This window comes from Oncorhynchus nerka, linkage group LG8 (assembly GCF_034236695.1).
Source record: "Oncorhynchus nerka isolate Pitt River linkage group LG8, Oner_Uvic_2.0, whole genome shotgun sequence".
NCBI lineage: Eukaryota > Metazoa > Chordata > Actinopteri > Salmoniformes > Salmonidae > Oncorhynchus > Oncorhynchus nerka.
The window spans coordinates 57,623,061-57,648,008 of NC_088403.1; the positions used below are offsets into that span (position 1 = coordinate 57,623,061).

Sequence of the window (24,948 nt, forward strand, 5' to 3'; positions counted from 1 at the left end):
ATCTTGGTACTCCTGCCGCTGTAAAATGTATTAATGTCTACATTCATTTTTGCCCCACTTAATAATATAGGACACCTTAATGCATACAATTTAAAAGTATGTGAGCTAAATGAAAATACATAGATTTCCTTAATGTACAATCGTTAGCGATTTACTAATGTCACTGTCTGCACTAAAACAAAAATACTTAAATCCGTCATTTTGTCCTTTGAATCCATTTAAACTACTGTAGAATCCCTTTCATTCCTATGGAGGACTGTTCCTACTAGGGAGTGTCATATGGCTGACTGGTGGCTTCAAAGCCTCTCAATGGTCAATACATGGCATCAGTAGTCCAGGGTTTATATACATCGTTGTTGCCATCCCATCTCACTCACTGCTGAAGAAATTCCCTCTGGTGTTCCCCAGCTGTTAACTGTGTCAGGAAGGAAAAGGAAAAACCTTGTTCCTCCTTCGATATTCAGTGATGCTGTTAGATGGGACTATTGCTCTACAAAAACTGTTCTTGTGATCACTTAGGTTACATGATGACTTACCATCAAGCGAGTGCAAATGTGGGTGTCTGATTGGCAACGGGTATCGTAAACCATAGGAGAAATATATGTACAAATTGCATAAAAATGACATGGAAAGTACCATACAATGTTATGAGTAGTGTGACGTTGTTGGGAGCATCGTTATTTGTGCGTCGTGAAGAAGTATTTGCGTTTGTCATATTTGTTATTGTCTTTGCTTGCATAGGAAATGTTAAGTGCATGGATTAAGTTGATCATAGTTGTTTTATTGGTAGTAAACTGGTAGACACTACCAGTTGCATGGGGCTTGCATGTTAGTAGTTATTTTACCGTAGCTTCTGACACAGTCCACGTTGTAAAGCATACAGTATTGTATAGTTGATAGGTCGGATTAGTGGGAGTCCCACCAGGCATCCAGTTGACGTTAATGTATAAAATGGTGGGTGGTTGTTATGGGGATGGGATTTATTTTCTGCCACTGTAGGATGTTCATTCTTCTGTCCTTTTTTAAATTTTTTCAGATTCCTTTCTTTCCTCTTCGCCTGTATCTCTCATTCAGTCTCCTGAAGGCAAGTGTATGGTTCTGTTACGCTGCTCGTCTGCTATCCTCCCTTTCACGACCTTCACACTCTTTTCCCTGTCATTCTCTCTTGCTCGGCTGCCGCTGAAATGCCTTTCATTCCTCTCTAGTGCCCTTCTCCTACTCTAGTCCAGACCAAGAACTTCATACTAGAGGCCTGGAAACATTTAATTCCACCCCCACTACGCAATCTTCAACAGAACCCACCCTTAGAAGCCCTGTAACTGTATCCCATCTGTTTCCTATGTTGCTGACCGCCTGCTGCCTGCACTAATTGCAATTTAGCAGGGCAGCGAGGCTCCTCCCTCTTTCAACAGTGTCTGACTTGGAATTTTCACCCCCCCCCCAACTGGAGGCCAGATCTGTTCAATTACGAGCAGCAACAGGCCCAACCCCGAAGCCCCTGACTGACGCACATGGTGCATGGCAAGGGAGAATCACGTGTTTTATTTAAGGGAAGTTTGCACAGAGTTCAGGTTTAAAGCCTATTTTTTAAGTGAAGATGTCTTCAGGCATGCATGTTATGTACCATACTGGATACAGCATATATGCAAAACACACAGCCTGACACGTGATGAATTGATTAATCCACAGAGCTAATTGAGATGTACAGTACTGGATCAAGCCATCTATTGATGGTGTAGTGATCCAGTAGATTGATTCCCAATGGAATGCACTGACTTTCCCAGTGGAATAGGTTGAAATTGATGGAGTAAATTGGCATCAAGGAGGCATATCAAACTAGCAGCACCGTGATGAGGAATAGTGCATGTTTGGAATTAGTTGAGTGAACCCTCCCTGTTCTTACCCCTATCAGAAAAATGGCAGCAAGTGGATCTATTTCCAGTCTTTACTGCCTAATCCACTCTGTCACATTATTTAGGTCAACGGCACTGTAGGTCCAAGATAATCCCAAGATTGCCACCTTATTTTAAGAAAGCTGAGAGAAGTTCAAGTTCACAATGAGGAAAATCTCTAAAAATGTCTCCGGTTGGTTGTCCCAGAGGGGCCCTAGCTGTCCTTGGATAGATGGCCCCTTCATCCAGGCCTTACGCCCCATCTCGAAGAGCCTCCCACCCCAGTCCCTTCATCCGGGCCTTACGCCCCATCTCGAAGAGCCTCCCACCCCAGTCCCTTCATCCGGGCCTTACGCCCCATCTCGAAGAGCCTCCCACCCCAGTCCCTTCATCCAGGCCTTATGCCCCATCTCGAAGAGCCTCCCACCCCAGTCCCTTCATCCAGGCCTTATGCCCCATCTCGAAGAACCTCCCAGTCCCTTCACCGGCACTGGAGGATGAAGGGCACTGGGGAGGGATCCACTCCACTCGCTGCTCTATGCCCTCTTAAGGCTGGGTTTGGAGCCCTCCATCCTGGATGCGCTCTGCTCCTCTACCTCTGCTTATCTTCTTAAGCTTTTTGCATGTCACCACTGCTGGAGCCAAAAAGTAGTTTTTATTTTAGGGACGATCGTAATGTGTATGTATTTTGTTTTCTTGATGTAGCTTTTTTTTTTTTTTTGTTGCTTGGTTTGTTTTCTGGAACACAATTTCGTTAGTGTTTTATAAAAGTAGCCTACAATGTGTAGACTTGGACAGTATAGCAAGAGTATTAAACTTAAGACAGACTAGCTGGCCAGAAACTGAATCTGTCCTATGTAGTGCTAAGATATTAAGTCAAAAATAGTCAGCTAATCACACAGTGAGGGAGATTGATGGAATAGCTCCCAGGCCCATCACTAATTGGGAATGACACTGCTGTACCCAATGGAATTTGATCCCTTATCATACAGTGATTCATTTTCTCTGCAGCAAAAATATTTCACTGTGTTCATGCTTTTGTGAAAAGTAGTACTAGTATAATTTTTAACAATAACAGTTTGTAGGCTTACCAGCTCGGGACTCGATGCACAAGTGGAATGTGACTAAAACACGCAATATCCTCATACCTTCAAGTGTATACTTAATATGCAGTTCTCGTCCTTTTAAAAAAAGAGGTCTAGCTTTTTCTTGTCTAGAGGCAAACCTTTTCTTGATTTAGCTAAGCTGTGATCCCTACTGGAAGGTTGTGTCTTATCAAGTCAACTATTTGACTCATCCGTATAGTGCCGAAATGATTGAGCTGATTTACACCTTCTCATCTTGAAGAAATGCGTCCCTTTTTGAGTCTTCCTGCTAGACATATTTTGGGATGTGAGATGTTTGTTGGATCCCACACACTTTTTTGAATCCCACACACTTTAGTACTCAACTCCAATAACTGTGGGGAGTAGATTACGTAATATAATAACCTCTGTATCCCCAACAACAGAGGACCACAGGAAGTGATGTTCTCATCAGAGGTTGAATGAGTATTACAAAACTGTGTTTGACAGTTTTCTAGTGTTTTTGGGTCGTGTTATTTGTGATTCCAATCAGGGAGTGTCTGCTCCCTGTTGCCAGTGGCTCTGATTCCTGTTCACGGTGCGGTAGCCGTTTTGTCATTTGTTTACTTGCGTCGAGCCAAAATGCTACATTGTTTTCGGCTACATGGAAAGTCCATTCGTGTATGTGGCCTAGTTTGAACAATGCATAATGGACCTCAATGGGAGGGGAAGGTCCAGACCAAGACAACCCACCCTTGTGTTGTGCACCGATAAACAACATGTCCATGGTGCTGTGGGTTTAGGTTGGCTGCAGGGTCATGCTGACTGGCCACAATGCCTTTCCAGAGCACCAAGCTACAATAACAATACCATGAACACGTTGACGGAAGCTGTTGTGTCGTTTTATGAAATGTACTATAACATTGGATTTGAAAAGGAACGGCACCATTGATTTGTTCCTCTTAGATTTGGATCTCTTGACTCCATTTATAGTAAATAAGCATATAGAAGGAAAAGTGGACCTTGTACTTTTTCCAAATGCAACCAACTGCATATTTGACCTGTTCCTGCTGGAGATATTTCCTCAAAGCAGGGGTCAAACTTTGGTCTCTGTTTGCCTGGGGATTGCAGAGGCAAGCAGACAGCTGATGTGTACCTCCCAATATAGCTGCCAATTCCCCACTATGATTGCTTGTCTCTGGGTGTTGGAAAATTACAAGGGGGGACCATTAGGCTGAAAAGGGATCATGTGATTATTGGAGCAGCTTGGAATATCTTGTGGATTATGTATGTACCCGTGGCACTGTGCCATTGAGGGGATCCTTGTCCCAGTCTGACTCTGTCACTTCAGCTGTGGCGTGTGGCATTAGCAGCAGGTTAGCGTGCTTAGTGGCATATTGATAGACTGCAGCACAGGGGTGGGGGACATGATTTAGGAAGCCTCAACACCGGGACTATTGTCCAGCTTGTTATGTGTGCTGAATTTTCTTATTGATTACACCGATAGTCGGGTGGGACAAGGCCAGAATAGTGCGACCTAGTCATGCTTGCAAATTGGTCCGTAGGTCATCTGAGGATGAGACTAGTCCTGTAAATCAATGATTTAATTTCACTCCGGTTATATTTTTGAGTCTGAGGTAGTGCACTGTATTCATTCCTGGGATGAGTCATCTCAGTACGTTAAAGATATTGGATTGTCGTTCTTCTGTGCGATTTAATATCGTACCTAATTTACAAGATAACGGTATGACGCTTAAACATATTCACACATTATAATTATGTTGACATTGCGTTTACTTACAGACATCTGCAGTATTGAAGACACGAAGCAGAGTGTTCCCCTTCAGAGTGTTCCCCTTCAGAGTGTTCCCCTTCAGAGTGTTCCCCTTCAGAGTGTTCCCCTTCAGAGTGTTCCCCTTTGTATGTAGGCCTATAGGTTGTTTTCAGATAGGAGCTAATTTGGTAATCAAATGATTTGTTTAATTAGGTTATTATAGAAACAACACCTTTTTAATTTAACTCCTGTTTATACTAGGCTGCAGTGGCTTGACCTTCGTCTCTGGCCCATTTTAAAAGGCATTGCAAGTTAAAAACGTGGAGCATTTATCCTATGTGACCTTTGCTTCTAGGCACATTTTTATCTCGTCCCCGTTGTCACATTCTATGACACCCTGTAGTCATTTCTGTTGGTCTTCGGGAGATGGGAAGTGTCTGCTCAATGGTTCTCAGTAAGGTCCTTGATGTTACCCAGATAGAGGAAAGATAGATTGTGTACCAACCCTTTCTCCATCACAAGTATTTTGTAAGACATACCAGACACGGCGTACCCGATTTAACAAAACTCCAGGCCATAGTCTATGCAGCTGTACTTAAAAAATATATTCATAGCAAAATTTGTGATGTAGACAACAATGCATATGCTACCACAGGTCACATAGTATAACACTTTAGTTTATAGATAGAATTTTCTTATTTCGTTTGGAGCTTCTTCATTTCGACCATACAAGTCATTTCCAATGTTGCCTCATTGAAAATGCTCTTCAATGGCAACAACTTGAGAGGTTAAGTCAGCAATGCATGCTGACTGACGCCCTCATCCATTACTGACTTAAAACCGTCCCATGCTATGCATGACTGCTTGGGCTGCAACAAAATGGCCTCTACCGACTATAACTGGACGTGCATGGGAGTTTGAGTGTGTGTGATTTTTATGCCCTCCTTCTTCCCTTCCCTGCCTCCGTGCATGGCCGACACAGACAAAGGGGTGGTGCTGGGCTCTGACACACCCTCCTCAGAAGGGGTGGCCACCTCCCTTCGCTTCACCAGGCCTTCTCAACCCGGCTCATCATCTTCCGCAAACTACGGGAGCGACCCATCATCAGGTCAGCCTGACAGAACGCAAGATGATTCACCGACTGTGACGTCCCCCGTGTCTGAGAGGATTAAGGCACTTGAGGCCCTGGCAGCAAAGAAGGAGCCCAAGAACGACGGCGGCTTCCCTCACTTCAAAGAGCGTCACTATGAGACGTCTCCTACTGCGGCGCCAACAGAGAGCACCTCACCCTTCCAGACAAAAGGAGCTTCCATTGATCAGGAATCGCCAGAATCCCCCTTTGAGGTCATGGGAGAAGCCCGACAAGGGAGTGAGTTTGAAGATACTGCAGACTGGATGAGAGCTCACTTACCCCCTGTGCCCGACTTTGAAGATGCTCTTGTATCAGAGGAGGATGGCAAATCCCAAGAGATTAAAGTGGCAGATAAAGTCGTGCCTGATGACCCAGAGGCGTTGGCCTGTGTCCCTGATGCTTTCATGGACTCTCCCATTGAAAGGCCTGAACTGAAAAATGTCTTCAAAGAACCAGCGCAGCAGCCTAGCGTCGAGGACGAATTTGATCTGAGCTTCCTACCTAAAGCTTACATAACAGACACCCAAGGCCCCCCTGACCTTCATTCCGAGCTCACTGCTTCGCCTGCCCCTCCTGCTGGTTTGGACTCTCCCTCTCCCTCCTCTGACTCGAAAGAGGATTTGAAGACCAAGCAGGCCTCATGGGGTGGTGACCTGGCGCTCCAAGGGGTAGTCAACAGCTCAGGAGACTCTGAGGACACCGTCATCGAGGACACCGCCTCCATTCCTGGCCCCTCTTTATCAAGTGATGCTACACCTGCCCATAACCCCTCTGTTCCATCTCTCCCTACTGAAGAAAAGGAAACCCCGCCAGCAAAGCAGCCAATGCGGGTCCCTACCATCAATGTTATTGAGACGGACGAGCCGAATTACAGCGATGAGGAGATGGAGATTGAAGTAGAGGATGAAAATTATGAAGTTGTGAAAGAGCCACCAAAAATACCTGAGCCACAACCAGATGTGACTAAAAAGGAATTTTCCCAAATTCCTCCCTTAGAATATGAGGGTTATTCTCCTCCCTCCTCTCCTGTCGACTCTGATGAATACTCACCTAAACACAAGATCCTGAAATCTGATTTGGATACAGATAATATGAAGACCACAGTACCTAATGATGAGTCAAAGGGCTCAAGTGCTGAGGTTTCACAAGCACAGAAAGTGGAGTCTGACCACTCACAGACCCCCAATGAGTCTAATGGAAAGTCTTCCCCTTCTACTGCCAAACCTCCTGAGAAAACCGCAGACAACCTTTCAGACTTTCCAGAATATGATGACGATGACTGGTCAACTGGCGCGCAAGATATGTTAATTAAATTGAGCTCTGCTAATGTTGCAGCTCAGGATCTTCCACTTCGCCCCTCCAAGTTTGAAGAGAAGCCAGAGTCTGATATTAAAGAGGATTATATGCAGACAGTTGAGCTTTCAAAACCCAACTACATGGAGGATGACGCAATCCGTAAATACGACAGACAGTCTTTTGAAGATGAAGACTCACTTCCATCCATGAATGACACCATTGATGATCAAGAGCTGAACTTTAACACTGTACCTGAGCCTTCTCCTTCCAATCCAACCTCACAGATCCATATTGGAACACTACTCTCTCAAAACAATGCAAGCCCTGTGGAGCAGGATATCCCCTCGATGGCTGACGTGGACTCCTTCCCCAAGCCAGTTGGAGGCCAGCCATCTCCCAGGGAGTTTCCCAAAGATCCATTCGCCTCTTTCCAGAGCGAACTGCCTGGCAGCACCCTGGAGCCCAAGACTGAGAAGAAATTGAATGATGAAATCCTCATTACAGATAGTGTTGTCAACAGCAAGACACTTCCGCCTCAGGAAGCTGAAGCAGGACACCAGTCACCAGACAATACCAGTGACCCAGAAAGCATTGAGCCGGACTGCTCAGTCTCTGGTGCCACGGACAGCTTCGTCGAGTTCATGAGGGAGTGCCTGAAGTCACGACAGGACGAAGATCCAGAAGACCTCCGTCAAGATCTCACAGCCAAGGATGAGTGTCCTAAAACGGGCGCCCCTCCCTCCCAGCCCACACCAACCATGGTCATGGATCTGGAGCAGGAACGCCTCACTATCAATGCCCTCAAAGAGTTGGGCAGCAGCCAAGAGGAGGAGGCTGACCTCCAGTCTAGTATCAAGGCTTCTGAGAAATCCCAGTCTTCCTTTATATCAACAACCTCCGACCCTCCTTCTCCCCAAAACAAACCTGCTTCCGACGGTGTACATTCCAACGAGGTAGAGGCCATGGACGTGTGGGTGGCTGAGGCCTACCACCTTGCAGAGCATGTCTTGGCAGCAATACTAACGCACTTGTCAGGTAACATGTCTTCCCTCTGGGATCTGTGCCTGCTAACCTCGCACAAGCAAAGCACAATGATCCCTCTTCCCCTCTCTCTCTCTTGCACCTTTTTCCCATCTTGGTCCTCCTATTCAAAATAGGAGCACACTAACTATATAACATATGGTATATAATCACCATGTTGATTCTTAAAAAAAAATCTGATACAGGCGCCATGGCTGTATTACCGAAATATTTATTTTAGAGTGCAGATATTACAAAAGTCAAAAGGTTCAAACTATATATTGTGCTGTGTGTGTATTTTCCAAATGATCCCCCATGTCCTTAAGCTTGGCAGTAATCATGGTCAGACAGTGGGTGGTGGGCAGTTCAAACGTGGCTTCATGGTGTCTGCTTGCAATGTCCCTGGAAGTCAGGCGGAATAGTCGGTCCACCAGTGTTGGGTTTCTGCTTTGGGCGACGTTCCACGCTACAGTGCACTTGAACAGGACGGGAGACGATCATTCCAGAGACTGATGGTCATGTTCACGGAGCGGACTTTACTCAACCTTTTTTATGATGACATCATTCATTATTATGATCCTGTTGGATTGGATGTTACAAAGTATGTCCAGACTCAGTAGAGAGAGTAAAAAATACTCAGATTTTCATGAGTCAATGCGGGCTGCTCTCAGATCTGTATGTGCCTAAGTGTGAGTTGGCAAAAGGCCATACAGATGGGACCAGGCTAGGGGGCATTGGCCCTCTTTGTATTTTGTGTGAAAATTGTCACAGTAGGCTGAGATGCAGGGTACCAATCGCTCTAATTAATCTTGTCCTCTTCTCTTTAATCATGGTACAGCACCCCCCCCTTCCCTTATCAGGAAAATTATACGCTGTGTGACCAATTTGGTTTCAATGGTACAAAGGATGCAGTAAATGGACTTCTGCTCAATATCTACCGTCATTTCCGGACTATAAGCCGCTACTTTATTCCCACACTTTGAACCTTGCGGTTTATATAATGACGCGGCTAATTTATGGATTTTTCCCGCTTTCACAAGATTCATGCCGCCAAAAAACTGAGCACCGTCACATAATGTGACGTAAATCTAGCGCGCTCAAACTTCCCATCATTCTGATTACGGTAGTAATTTTGTCACCCTCATCATGGCAAAGACATGGAGAAATGCATATAATGCAGCTTTCAAGTTGAAGGCGATCGATCTGGCTGTTGGAAAAGAAAGTAGAGCTGCTGCATGGGAGCTTGGCCTTAATGAGTCGATTATAAGACTTTGTAAACAGCAGCGTGAGGAACTGACTCAGTGCAAAAAGACAACAAACCTTTCAGAGGGAAGAAAAGCAGATGGCCCAAAGTATTTGCAGCCACTCGACATCAGTGTAAATCGTGCATTTAAGGTGGCGCTCCGTGTTCAGTGGGAGGCTTGGATGACAAGTGGGGAGAAATCCTTCACTAAAATGGGCCGCATGCGAAGAGCAACTTATGGTCAAGTCTGCCAGTGGGTCCTGACAGCGTGGAGCATTGTGAAAAAATCCACTATCATCAACGGGTTTCGAAAGGCTGGACTGCTGCGTGTTGAAGGGGCAGCATGAGCTCAGCGGGGTATTTGCCTCCGGATGAAAGTGACGAGAGCGACAATGAAAACGATCCAACATCGGATGAAGCAATTCTGAGGCTATTCAACTCCGACACCGAAGGAGATGACTTCAGTGGTTTCAGTGCACAGGAGGAGGCTTGATAGGCTACTGTTTTAATTTTTGTTACAAGCCGTGTTTCGTTTAAAGGCTGTGTAAAGTTAATTTGTTTCAATGTACCGGTAGGCACCTGCGGCCTATAGACATGTGCGGCTTATTTATGTACAAAATACATATTTTTTTTAATAATTCAGTGGGTGCGGTTTATATTCAGGTGCGCTTAATAGTCCAGCAATTACGGTATCTCAAATCGGCAAATCAAATATTATTTTTCACATGCACCGATTACAACAGGTGTAGACCTTACAGTGAAATGCTTACTTACGAGCCCTTAACCAACAATGCAGTTTCAGACTATTCACAAAAATAAACTGAAGTAAAAAAAAATATATATATATATATGTAAATATATATTTTGACCATTATGATCATCCAATATTACATACATTGTCACTGCTGTCATTGTTACATACCGTCTAACAAGCTGCAAAGTCTATTCTATTTATATACATTTAGTGTAATGGGTGTGTGCTTTTGATTTACCCAGTGGCAGGATAGCCCTCTTCACAGTGTAGTGTTAAAGCAAATAGTGGACCTCTTCCTGCTCAGTGCAAAAATGAAATCCAAACCTGGCACACATTGACTGGTATGCAGACAAGTGAATGCAGGATGCACTCAAACCCGTACAGTCGCTGTGAGCTTAACCTACACCACGGGCATGCTATGGAACGTTAGGTCATCACTGAGGCAACCAGGAACTCTGGGAAGGTATATGCCATGCAGTCGCGGAGGGAATGATAAAGTATTACAGTTAAGTACTGTTTGAAAGGTGCCCATTTTCCCTTTTGAACCTTGTCCTGTCCCTCAGCTTCCACAGTGTTGCTGCCTCAACTCCGCAGGCTGGCTAGGTGAGTTAAGTTTATTTTAGTGCATTTTTAACTACCTGTTTTAGTTGGATTGGCTCCATTGTTGATATATTCAGCGTGGGTATACCAGTTTTCCATCAATGGGCCTCAAAAAGAAATGGATCTACTCCTGCTGATATGAATCAGTCATCTTCCCAAATAGGGTACACATTTGGACTGTGGTAGCTTGGGTTAGTAAGAACATCTCGACTTGCTGCCAGGCCTTTAAAGATGAGTTCAAATCAGGCAGTCCGATTTGTGTTAATCCTGTGTTTATGTGGACTGTGAGGGATCGGGCCAGCCAGTCGGAAGGAAGTGAATCATGTGAAGACTTGAATCCCACTTCCCCACCCATTCCAATGTGTGTAATCACCTCTGGTATTTCAATTGCATAATGAAGATTTATCATCTGATTTAGCTTCACAGGAGTAAAGGATTCCAGTCTGTGTCCAGGCTGTTGTATTAGGTCAAACACACACACACACATACTGCCAAGCAGGAGGTGGTGTGATGCCTGTACCTCTAAGAGCTGGTTGCTGTCCAGTGAGGTGGAAAGCAGCCCACTGCAGCTCTGTTGACACTGGGAACACTGCTTGAGCCTGTAACATGGAGGGAGGGGGGGGAGGGGGGGCACGATAATGAACGAGGGCCGTCAGCCCAGGCTGCCTCCCTGTGGGTACCGGCAAGCAGGCTGGGAGGGACTCGGACCCCTGCAGTGCTGGGTGTGGAAACCAGACTTGTTCACTCGGCGCTGCTCAGCAGACAGTCAGGCGGCATCAGGAACATTAGTCCCGTCTGTCCTCAACAACAACAGGGGCGCTGCTGCTCTGTCAGTCTGTAAACAAGATTTTATTTTTCACCGTCAAGCAGCCGTGCTTCACGTTTGAACTGATACACAACTCTTTATATTGTAGTATATTTGGAACAATGTTATTTAATAATGGAGATTTAGATTTTTGATAAACACTAAATTAGAGGAAGGGTAAAAGAGCACTATGAGAACCAAGAATCTTAATTTATTCCCTCAAACCTCCCTCGTTCAATGAACACCCACACAGTTGTCTAGAATTGCCAGTTAATAACAATGACACACTGCAGCCAATATGAGTAGGTATTTTATTGATGTAAAACTATCTGCTGTGTAGCCTAATTTCACAACACATATCCTGTCACTGAAACAGGATATAGATAAGTGATTGTTTTTCTTCTCCACTCAATCTTGTGTAAATTTGTGCCTTTACTATGTGCAGCCCTGGATAAATTCCTATTACCCATCTGTAACACTGCCCCACGACGCAGCTGCTTACTGGCTGATAACGTATGACGATATTAATCTTAGCTGCCCTATTTTGACATGCATTTCCCACGGTAGGCCTGTAGACGAGACATGCTAGATTTGAGTGTCGGTATGTAGGGCCGGGGGGGGTGTAGTGAATGCGTGAAACCAAAACGCCAACAGAATTTCCTCTGTGGTTGCATTATGGATCCTCTAGAGGAGAGTGGGAGGGGTTTTGTGTGTGTGTGTGTGTCTGCGCTGCTCTGCTCTCCCCCTTAATCAGCTGAAACGCACAGCAGCCCAAGCCTGGAGCTCCCAGAGGCACGTGGGGAGTCAGCCATTTACCCAAGGTTTCTTTAAATGCCTCCTTTTCATGCAGATGAAGGGAGGCCATAACAGGGTTGCGTAACAACCGCTCTGTATAGAGAATATAAATTCTGCATGCATGACTGTCTCTCTCTCTCTCACACACACACACTTTTTAAAATATATATAGGTCTGAGGTTGGAGATCACAATTTGTTAGTTGTGTGGTCCGTACGCGCTGTGCAATGAGTAACCTTAATTATTTCCTCTTCTCCCTCCTAATCTCTCTACTCCACATATGCTCATAAACAATAAATACACACACACACACACACCCCTTTTCCCCCTACACACCCCTATCTCTCACCCACTCTAGTCAAGGACTTGGTGCACTGGCGAGACCCCAAGAAGTCTGGCGTGGTGTTCGGCCTGTCCCTGCTGACGCTCCTGTCCCTGGCGGCGTTCAGCGTCATCAGCGTTGTCTCCTACCTGCTCCTTGCCCTGCTCTGTGTCACCATCTCCTTCCGCATCTACAAGGCTGTCGTCCAGGCCGTGCAGAAGTCCGACGACGGACACCCCTTCAAGTAAAGCAGGATACTTCATACGGAACCTTGTGATGCTTAACTACCAACTCTTGTATTAGTTTGGTTGTTAAAACATGAAAAAGACAGTAGTGGTGGTAGTAGGTTGCTTGATAGGACACACACAGCTGTGGTTCGCAAAATGTCTACCAGACTAGCCTAAGGGCCAGGAATTTAACTCGCCACATGACCAGGAGAAATGCTATGCCCCAGTTATTGACGTTTTTAGTATGATGAATATACATACATCTTCATCGTAGTATTTTTGGTGGCCAATGGGAAATTACTATCTGCTGAAAACCCTCCAAATGGGGGAAAAAAATATAGATGCAAAGCTCCAGCAGCGTCTTTGTGCTTGTTGTCATAACCTTTGCCTGAGTTGATCATTTTATACTGGAGGAGGGCTTATTTCAGTTGAGCATCAGAGCCCAGCCGTACAGACTGATGACTAATACAATGGCTGCGTTCCAGGCTGCCTACATAGCACTCGTATCAGATGAAGTCATTTGGATGGGGTTCCTTCAATGTTGAACACTACCTCGGCATTTGCAGAGTTCTGATTAACGTGAACGGGGCCTAATACTCTTTATTATGCCTGAAAACAGTTGTTGTAATAGGAAAAAAAGACAAACTAGCAATCGTGTGAAATTTAAAGCGGCTTGGTTGGTTTAGCGATCTAATTAGCGCTTAGCACATTAGCCTGAAATTACCAAATTAAACCATGACATTTGTTTTTTTAGTGATTAGCTCATAGCAGGTTAGCCTGAAATGGTCCAATGACAGCAATTTGTTAGACTAGCATTTAGCAACTTAGTCTGAGTTCACAGCTTCATCTACCATGCTGTGGTTGGTTCTCCTCAGAGCTCTGATGGAGAAGGATGTCAGCGTTCCCCCTGAGACCTTCCGCAAGCACGTGGACGCCAGTCTGACCCACATCAACCGACTCCTAAAACAGCTGCGCAAACTCTTTCTAGTCGAGGACCTCATCGACTCCCTGAAGGTGAGTTTAGGGGTCTGTCCTTCTGCCTGCCTGTCAGTCAGTTGTCATCCCCCCCCTTGGGGTATCTGACCCTCTGTTCATGATTGATAGTGTTAGAGCAGTGACTCCTTCCATAGTAGCCTTTGTGTGTTTGTGTGCATCGTCTTGCATCTTACCTCGTTTAGAGTCTTGTGCTTACACACCCTTGTGTGTGTAAATATGTACGGGACCCTAAACATGGTATCAAGCTTGACAGTCCTAAACTGACTGACGCCTTCTCATATTCCTAGGTCTCGTCCCCCTTTAACTCTCTTCTCCTGGCGCACAATCTTTTTATAACTCGCACACTCTGAACACTTCCTGCTGTATGTGTCTTTTAATAAACCTCTCTAGCAACTCAACCCTATTGTATCCTGCGGTGTTAGTGTGACAGACATCTATAGTCGAGTTGTTCATGTGACTATGGGAGGGAGAGCTCCATGTTATGGCTGTGTGCATCAATCACACAGGGTAGGTGCTAAATAAGGCCTAGGTTAGTACTGCAGCCATCAGATGGCAGCAAGCTAGTGGACCTAGAACTCAGCTCATGGTTAGCTATGGAGGGGGGAGGGGCAACTTCCAGTGTGCCAACTCATTAGAGACCCAACATACCAACCTATCAGACCAAGACGACCGTCGCTGGTCCATTCCACCGCCGCTATGGCAGAGATAACGCTTATTAAATCAACTTTCAAACCCTCTCCCTAGCTGGAGGTAGAAGCTGTTCTTAACCTTAGATATAGGATCAGATTACCATACCTACATAACCTAACCTTAGCCAACATGGGGATTAGAAAGATATTTGACCCAACAACAGTTTGTTTGGGGCAAATTCTCCCTAGTCATTCATACATATTGCATGTCATGGTGATGAACCGTGGATGTATTCCGTAGGGGGTGGGACTTTAGAGAAGGTTCACATAGAAATGTCATGCTATTCTACATGACAGAACCATGCCTGTTCTACATTTCTGCCTGCAAGGTTTGAACTACTTAATCCCTCGTGAACAGGCCACAGGCAACCCGTGTTCTAACCAATGATTAAATGACCTCATTGGCTGTAACCCGGCTTGTTTTCCTCCCAGCTGGCTGTTGTGATGTGGCTGCTGACCTACGTAGGAGCCGTTTTCAACGGCATCACCATCCTCATCCTGGGTAAGAGGCTATTGCAGCACTGCATGGTGGTCGTGTGTATGTGTGGTGTGCATCGTTAAACACTTTGAAATATAATAGATATCTTTGGCGTTTTGAGAACTTTTTCATGTCGGCTGGTTTGAACATGCATGATATCTATGAGAATGAAAGGGGGCTGTCTATTTTACTTAGTGACTTATATTTCCATCTGACCTGGTCTATGGCCAACACACGTATTTAATAATCTGGAAATGTTTATGGATGTGGGGCACACAGATTGTTCTCGTTGATGCTGGAGAAATGCATAGCGGGAGTTCAAACATTCCTTTGATGTTTTGTAGAATTGGCAGTTTGCATGTCACACCTGTTCAGGGCTTTGCCAACCTGTGAAAGACCTTGTAAGGCTAATTTACTACACACTCAAATTATTTTTTTTAGATAAAAAAAATTATAAATGATTTGTCTTCTGATGTGTTTAAAGGATTGTTGTAGACTTAAAACTTTCAATTTAGTTCTATACTGAACAGAAATATAAACGCAACCATTTCTAAGATTTTACTGAGTTACAGTTCATATAAGAAAATCAGTCAATTGAAATGAATTCGTTCAGGACTAATCTATAGATACCTTAACAAACAAAAATGTAGAGCGTGGATCAGGAAACCAGTATCTGGTGTGACCACCATCTGCCTCCTGTAGTGCTACACATGACTTTCACTTAGAGCTGATCAGGCTGTTGATGGTGGAATGTTGTCCCACTCGTCTTCAATGACTGTTCGAAGTTGTTGGATATTGGCGGGAACTGGAACACGCTGTCGCTCAAGAGCATCCCAAACATGCTCAATGGGTGACATGTCCGAGTATGCATTATTAGGCCGTGCATTATCATGCTGAAACATGAGGTGATGGCGGCCGATGAAAGACAACAATGGACCTCAAGGATCTCTGTGCATTCAAATTGCCAGCAATAAAATAGCCAATACCATAACCCCACCACCACCATGGGGCACTCTGTTCACTCTCCCACACAATGCCATACACGTGGTCTGCGGTTGTGAGGCTGGTTGGATGTACTGCCAAATTCTCTAAAACGACGTTGGAGGCGGCTTATGGTTGAGAAAATAACATTCTAATCTCGGGTAACAGCTCTGGTGGATATTCCTGCAGTCAGCATGCCAATTGTACGCTCGCTCAAAACTCTAGCATTGTGTTGTGACAAAACTGCACGTTTTAGTGGCCTTTTATTGTCCCCAGCACAAGGTGCACCTGTGTAATGATTATGCTGTTTAATCGTCTTCTTGATATGCCCCACCTGTCAGGTGGATGGATTATCATGGCAGAGGAGAAATTAGCACTAACGGATGTAAATTTGCGAGAAACTACCTTTTTTTTTTTGTGCGTATGGAAAATGTCTGGGTTATTTTATTTCCTGTTGCATTTTAATATTGTTTTTAAATATTGTGTGTGTAAAAAGTGTGAATTTCAGTGAAAAAAATGCAAAACCTTGAAAAATAAATCAGAATTTGGGCCCTAATAAATACGGCTAAAATAGAATGGGTACATTTTCATGAAGAAAATGTTTCTACTTCAGCTGTCTAAAAATATGTGTGTGGTAGTGGGAGATGTAGACTTTAAGTTAATGTAGGTCTGATTTACTTTAGTTGACTGCTATATATTTTAGCACATCGATTATGAAAAAGGGTAGATCTATGCCTCTGAAAAATGCTTAACTCCAATGTATTGGATTTAGCCGTACCCTGACACAAATGATTATACTGTTGCTATCCTGAGCTACTTGTTGTGTGTATGTAATGACCTATACGGTGCATTTGGAAAGTTCTCAGACCACTTTAGTTTTTTCCACATTTTGTTACATTACAGCCTTATTCTAAAATGAATTACATTGTTTTCCTCATTAATCTACACACAATACCCCATAATGAAAAAGTGAAAACAGGTTTTTCAAAATTGTTGGACATTTTATATAATTGTCACTCTGACAGAGTTCCCTTGTGGAGATGGGAGAACCTTCCAGAAGGACGACCATCTCTGCAGTACTCCACCAATCAGGCCTTTATGGTAGAATGGCCAGACGCAAGCCACTACTCGGTAAAAGGCACATGACAGCCCGCTTGGAGTTTGCCCAAAGGACTCTAGGACCATGAAACAAGATTCTCTGTTCTGATGAAACCAAGATTGAACTCATTGGCCTGAATGTCAAGCGTCACGTCTGGAGGAAACCTATTACCATCCAGTGAAGTGAAGCATGGTGGTGGCAGCATCATGCTGTGGGGATGTTTTTCAGCGGCAGGGACTGGGAGACTAGTCAGGATCGAGGCAAAGATAAACAGAGGAAAGTACAGAGATCCTTGATGAAAACCTGCTCCAGAGCACTCGGGACCTCAGACAGGTGTGACGGTTGACCTTCTTCAACAGGCCACGGCCCTTAACACACAGCCAAGACAACACAGGAGGCGCATCGGGACAAGTCTCTGAATGTCCTTGAGTGGCCCTGCCAGAGCCCGGACTTGAATCCGATCGAACAACTCTGGAGAGACCTGAAAATAGCTGTGCTGCGACACTCCCCATCCAACCTGACAGAGCTCGAGAGGATCTGCAGAGAAGAATGGGAGAAACTCTCCAAATACAGGTGTGCCAAGCTTGTAGCGCCATACCCAAGAAGACTCCATGTTGTAATTGCTACCAAATATGCTTCAACCAAGTACTGAGGTAAAGGGTCTGAAATACTTATGTACAGTTGAAGTCGGAAGTTTACATACACTTAGGTTGGAGTCAATATAACTAGTTTTTCAACCACTCCACAAATTTCTTGTTAACAAACTATAGTTTATTAAGTCGGTTAGGACATCTACTTTCTGAATGACACAAGTAATTTTTACAAAAATTGTTTACAGACAGATTATTTCACTTATAATTCACAATCACAATTCCAGTGGGTCAGAAGTTTACATACACTAAGTTGACTGTGCCTTTTAAACAGCTTGGAAAATTCCAGAAAATTATGTCATGGCTTTAGAAGCTTCTGGCTAATTGACATCATTTGAGTCAATTGGAGGTGTGGATGTATTTCAAAGCCTACCTTCAAACCCGGTGCCTCTTTGCTTGATATCATAGGAAAATCAAAAGAAATCAGCCAAGACCTCAGAATTTTTTCTTTGTGGACCTCCAAGTCTTTCATCCTTGGGAGCAATTTCCAAAAGCCTGAAGGTACAACGTTCATCTGTACAAACAATAGTATGCAAATGTAAACACCATGGGACCACGCAGCCGTCATACTGCTCAGGAAGGAGATGCATTCTGTCTCCTAGAGACAAACGTATGTTGGTGCAAAAAGTGCAAATCAATCCCAGAACAGCAAAGGACCTTGTGAAGATGCTGGAGGAAACGGGTACAAAAGTATCTATATCCACAGTAAAACAAGTCCTATATCGACATAACCTGAGAGGCCGCTCAGCAAGGAAGAAGCCACTGCTCCAAAACCACCATGCAGCATCATGTTGTGGGGGTTCTTTGCTGCAGGAGGGACTGGTGCACTTCACAAAATAGATGGCATCATGGAGGGAAGGTATGTGGAAATATTGAAGCAACATCTCAAGACATCAGTCAGGAAGTTATGGGTCTTCTAAATGGACAATAACCCCAAGCATACTTCCAAAGTTGTGGCAAAATGGCTTAAGGACAACAAAGCCAAGGTGTTGGAGTGGCCATCACAAAGCCCTGACATCAATTCTATAGAAAATGTGTGGGAAGAACTGAAAAAAGCGTGTGCGAGCAAGGAGGCCTACAAACCTGACTCGGTTACACCAGCTCTGTCAGTAGGAATGGGCCAAAATTCACCCAACGTATTGTGGAAGGCTACCCAAAACATTTGACCCAAGTTAAACAATTTAAAGGCAATGCTACCAAATACTAATTGAGTGTATGTAAACTTCTGACCCACTGGGAATGTGTTGAAATAAATAAATAAAAGTTGAAATCATTCTCTACTATTGGCTAAGGTGTATGTAAACTTCCGACTTCAACTGCAAGTGTGATATTTAATCCATTTTAGAATAAGGCTAACGTAACAAAGTGGAGAAGGGTTCTATTGAGGGTTCTGAATACTTTCCACCTGCACGATCTGTGTAACTGCTAAATGCACAAACACTGCATGTTAATGTATGTAACTTGTAAAATCTTTTTTTTTTCATTTTTTTTTCATTTTTTTTTTTTCATTGTCAGACCCCAGTATGACTAGCTGTCGCCATTGGTGTCGGCTATTGGGATCCTAAAATAATAAAATAAAAATCGGGGCCACGTTAGATTTCCCAGCAAGTGGCACAGTGCATAGGGTGTTTTTCTTTTCACGCCAGCGACCCGGGCTCTATTCCCTGCCTCCGCCGTTGGCTACAATACCAAAAGGCTAAAAGCTCTCGGTGAGGTCGCTAGGTGTAGTACTAAGGTTGTTTAGTATCCTATGTTTCATGCATGTTTAAACCAACTGGGGCAACTGGACACACTGTAAATGGGGTCAAAGGTCATAGAATGTGCTAGAAAATGTATCAAACATTTTCCATTTTAACAAAATGTTATAAATGTTTTGTTTTTTGAAAGGTTAGTTTAGTCTCAATGGACCAATTAAGACCAAGTCCACACAATTTTTGACTGCAATTCCGTCACTGAAATGCTTAGCATTGTGGTAAACTGAACAGCATTGCTTAGAATAGAAGCACTAGACAATTGCAGTGAGACAAGAACTCCCTGTGGGTCTTGCTAGAGTCTTGTAAGCATGTCACGCTCATTAAGTCCAGCGACACCGTGACCTTTTCCTAGACGAAATGGATGATACGGTCTGAGGTCACTGGCGGCAAAGACTGTGGCTTCATACGATTTGGCTCAGTTGATCAGCACTACCCAATGGCCTGCTGCTTTTTCAAACGACACCGAACTCGTTTAATGGCATCTGACACCATCCCAGTTTCCTGGGTGGTAAAAGCCTAATTGGTTGTTTTTGTCAGGGGATGTCTTACAGGTAAAATGGTTTCCACTGTCTACATCCCTGAAAGCAACATTATTATTATTATTATCGTTATTATTGTGATAGACTAACTTTTTTTTATAAAGGCCTGTGTGCCTTTAGAGGTCAGCAGCTGGTTGTTTCCTGTGTTATTCCACTGTCATTTCAATATTCTTTTTTTTTGCTCTCCTCCAGCTGACATCCTCCTCTTTGCCGTACCCCCCTTCTATGAGAAGAACAAGGTGAGTCTGACCCTTGACCTTTTTTGTCTTGTGACATCATAGAAGTATAACTTTTTAAAATTATTCCATTCCTTAGAGCTAGGTAGACTGGAGTCAAGCTGGTGAAACAATGTACATTGAGCTAGACCTATATATGGTTCTGGATTGTCCCATGAGCATTGATGACAATTATGACGGCATCATCCTTTGGCAGGCACCAACTAGTTCCACTGGGTGTGACCTCCCCGAATGACCAGCCTCTTTATGAGTCGTTGGGGGCTGTTTGTGTCCTTATCAGCGTTATAGCACAAGGCTGATTCGACATGCAAAGTCCGTTTTACTGTCAGTGACCAGATGGCTTTCAGTGTCCGGTTAAATAAAGTTATTCCCTTTACATAATGAGCCTGTATTTACATAAATGAGGCCTATATTTTTCATAGTTGTCTACATACCACCACAGACCGAAGTTGGCACTAAAACTGCACTCAATGAGTTGTATTCCACCATACGCAAACAGGAAAACGCTCATCCAGAGACTGCACTCCTAGTGCCCGGGGACTTAAATGCAGGGAAACTTTAATCAGTTTTACCTCATTTCTATCAGCATGTTAAATGTGCAACCAGGGGGGCAAAAAATTCTAGACCCCCTTTACTCCACACAGAGATGCGTACAAAGCTCTCCTTCACCCTCCGTTTGACAAATCTGACCATAACTCTATCCTCCTGATAGCTGCTTACAAGCAAAAATTAAAGCAGGAAACACCGGTGACTTGGTCTATATCATTTTTCAAAAGTGATCAGATGAAGCAGATGCTAAATTTCAGGATTGTTTTTTGCTAGCACAGGAATTTGCTATTCTTCCGATGGCATTGGAGTACACCACATCAGTCACTGGCTTTATCAATAAGTGCATCGAGGACGTTGTCCCAACATTGACTGTATGTACATAATCCAACCAGCAGCCATTTGCACTGAGCTAAAGGCTAGAGCTGCCGCTTTCAAGGAGCGGGACTCTAACCCGCAAGCTGATAAGAAATCTCGCTATGCCCTCCGATGAACCATCAAACAGGCAAAGCGTCAATACAGGACTAAGATCGAATCGTACTACACCGGCTCCGACGCTCGTCAGATTTGGAAGGGCTTGCAAACTATTACAGACTACAAAGAGAAGCAGGCAAGAGCTGCCCAGTGACACGAGCTAAATAGCTTCTATGCTCGCTTCAAGGCAAATAACACTGAAACATGCATGAGAGCATCAGCTGTTCCGGATGACTGTGATCAAATCAAATTTATTTATATAGCCCTTCGTACATCAGCTGATATATCAAAGTGTTGTACAGAAACCCAGCCTAAAACCCCAAACGGTAAGCAATGCAGGTGTAAAAGCACGGTGGCTAGGAAAAACTCCCTAGAAAGGCCAAAACCTAGGAGGAAACCTAGAGGAACCAGGCTATGTGGTGTGGCCAGTCCTCTTCTGGCTGTGCCGGGTGGAGATTATAACAGAACATGGCCAAGATGTTCAAATGTTCATAAATGACCAGCATGGACAAATAATAATAATCACAGGCAGAACAGTTGAAACTGGAGCAGCAGCACAGCCAGGTGATCACGCTCTCTGCATCCAATGTGAGTAAGGCCTTCAAACAGGGCAACATTCACAAGGCCACTGGGCCAGACGGATTACCAGGATTTGTACTCCGAGCATGCGCTGACCAACTAGCAAGTGTCTTCACTGACATTTTCAACCTCTCCTGGTCCGAATCTGTAATGCCTACATATTTTAAGTAGACCATCATAGTCCCTGTTCCCAAGAACAGTTAAGGTAACCTGCCTAAATGACTACCGACCTGTAGCACTCACGTCTGTATCCATGAAATGCTTTGAAAGGCTGGTCATGGCTCACATCCACACCATTATCCCAGAAACCCTAGACTCATTCCAATTTACTTACCACCCCAACAGCTCTTCAAATGATGCAATGTCTATTACACTCCACACTGCCCTTTCCCACCTGGACAAAGGGAACACCTATGTGAGAATGCAATTAATTGACTACAGCTCAGCGTTCAGCACCATAGTGCTCTCAAAGCTCATCACTAAGCTAAGGACCCTGGGACTAAACACCTCCCTCTGCAACTGAATCCTGGACTTCCTGACGAGCCGCCCTCTGGTAGTGAGGGTCGGTAACGGCACATCTGCCATGCTGATCCTCAACACTTGGGCCCCTCGGGTGCGTGATCAGTCCCCTCCTATACTCCCTTCTTACTCATGACTGCACGATCCAACACAGTCATTAAGTTTGCTGACGACACAACAGTGGAAGGCCTCATATCCGACAACGACGGACAGCCTATAGGGAGGAGGTCAGAGACTTGGCAGTGTGGTGCCAGGACAACAACCTCTGACTCAACGTGATCAAGACAAATGAGATTGTGGACTACAGGAAAAGGAGGACCGAGCATGCCCCCATTTTCACCGGGGCTGAGGTGGAGCAGGTTGAGCGCTTCAAGTTCCTTGACGCCCACATCACCAATAAACTAACATGGTCCAAGCATGGGGATTTTCTTAACAACATTGTTGGTTAATACCTGTTGTATTCAGCGCATGTGACAAATAACATTTTTAAGGACAGCATTTTTCTCTTCTAAACACAAATAGTGTGCAAAGTAACCATAACAACCGTAATACTGTAAGTAATGGTATCTGACTAGATGTGTTTTTAGCTCTTGACTTCTAATTATGCAATAAGACACAAGGAGGTGCCGTGTCTTTGGCATCATTAAACTGAAGATTAATCTTTATTAAATGACTCTGTAATTATTACGCGATTAAACTGATTAATCATTTAACTATAATTAACTAGGAAGTTGGGGTACCAAAGAAAATATTCAGATTACAAAGTTATAATTTTCCTAATATAATTATTCAGATATTTTCATATCTGATCAATAGTCTTCTGATTTAATGAATTCTTCTTTACCTCACGTTAGTCTCATTCCAAACGCCGTAAATTGTTGGTTATCTGCACTAACCCAGTCTTCAATATGAGTATTCCATACATCAATTGTCTTCAATCATTTTATTTATTAACTAACCTAACAATCACAGAAGTGCACAAACAAACAAACAAAGTAAATATGGTTACAAGAAATGATAGGGGAATGTGCCCTAGTGGGCTAAACCGGCATGGCAGCTTGTTAGACTAAAGGGGAAGTGGGGGTCGACTAAGAAGTCACTACAGAGTTAATAATTATAACAATTGAAATGCTAATCCTTTGCACATGAACGCTCACTCATTCGGGAACAATTGCAATCGATATATATATTTACACTCAGTGTGTCGTGGGGCCTCTGAAAAGTTTGTTTCTGTTGGAGAGTCTGTCCGTCCTCTTTCTCAGAATGGGTAGTTCAGAGTGACATTCATTCATGTCGTTATAGAATAATGTTTCGGCGGTTGGCTGTCTTGGCGTTCAATGATAACGAATTCCTAGCTGCAGACTAGTAATTAATATCAGACTTGTTCTTATTCTGTCGGTATCGATTGTCTTGAGTTTAACCACGTGGGATGGTTAAAAGATTCAGCATTCTGGTCTGCAACCTTTGTCCTCTCGTAATTGAGAGCAACATGTTCTGTTGAGAAATTCTCAAAGTGGGGGTTTTATTCGGGAGAGGAGAAAAGGGCCTGTCTCAGGATTCCCGACCATAACTGTGCTCATGGGCGGTCCTCTGATTTAGTTAAACTCAAGGGAATTGGAGTTTCCTTAATTTAAACAGTATAAAATCACATAACACAATTTCACAAACGACATCATCCTGACTCATTCAACTTTTCAACAATTAGATGTAAGCCTCATATCTGAGGCTATTATATAAACAGCGTTATGGTAATGTGGCCGTATTGTCTCCCATGAGTTTCACAAAATTGTACCAAACGGACCAGTTCGTAGCTGGATTCTTCAAAGATCTTGTATACCTTCTCCAGAACATAAATGTTGTTCGGACCTCAAGTTCTGTGAGGTGGAAGACATTACTTTGTTCTCTATGAACATTCACTCTGTCTCTATACTGTGGCCATGAGGAGATCATCTCCTCCAGGAATTTACGGCCTCTCTCTGACCACAGCAGCCTGGGTGTAGGAGATGGGGATGGGGCTTGCTGTACCCAAAGAGGGCAACGTCATGAGGTGTGGTATATGGCCAATATACCATGGCTAAGGGCTGTTATGCATGACGCAACGTGGCGTGTCTGCTTACTACAGCCCTGATCTGTGGTATATTGGCCATATACCACATACCTCCGAGGTGTCTTATTGCTATTATAAACTGGTTACCAATGTAATTAGAGCAGTATAAATACATGTTTTGTCATACCTGTGGTATACGGTCTGATATACCACGGCTGTCAGCCTATTAGCATTTTGGGCTCGAACCAGTTTATAATTTTGTTTGCACAACAAGACATTGTTTTATAGATCAGGTCTGTTTTGAGTCTGACTGTAAATGACTATAAAACTCAGTTGCCTTAATCTCGTTCTTCCCCAGACCCAGATTGATCACTACATGGAAATCGCACGTACTCAAGTTAACACCACAATGACCAAGTAAGTGGTCCCAACCAAGAC

The 24,948-nt window shown here is 44.0% G+C and overlaps 1 protein-coding gene across 3 annotated transcripts in view; it reads left to right on the forward strand.

Moving 5' to 3' along the window:
- The window catches only part of rtn3 (reticulon 3), a 33,374-nt gene that overhangs the window by 6,763 nt on the left and 1,663 nt on the right, over positions 1-24,948 (forward strand). The window contains exons 2-8 of one of the 3 annotated variants that reach the window (XM_065021933.1): positions 1,037-1,084; positions 5,713-8,193; positions 12,733-12,940; positions 13,799-13,937; positions 15,041-15,110; positions 20,302-20,348; positions 24,869-24,927. In XM_065021933.1, coding sequence (XP_064878005.1) covers positions 1,037-1,084; positions 5,713-8,193; positions 12,733-12,940; positions 13,799-13,937; positions 15,041-15,110; positions 20,302-20,348; positions 24,869-24,927 — 3,052 coding nt within the window. The remainder of the gene's footprint in view (positions 1-1,036; positions 1,085-5,712; positions 8,194-12,732; positions 12,941-13,798; positions 13,938-15,040; positions 15,111-20,301; positions 20,349-24,868; positions 24,928-24,948) is intronic. The other 2 variants (XM_029667087.2, XM_029667089.2) reach the window with 2 other exon arrangements.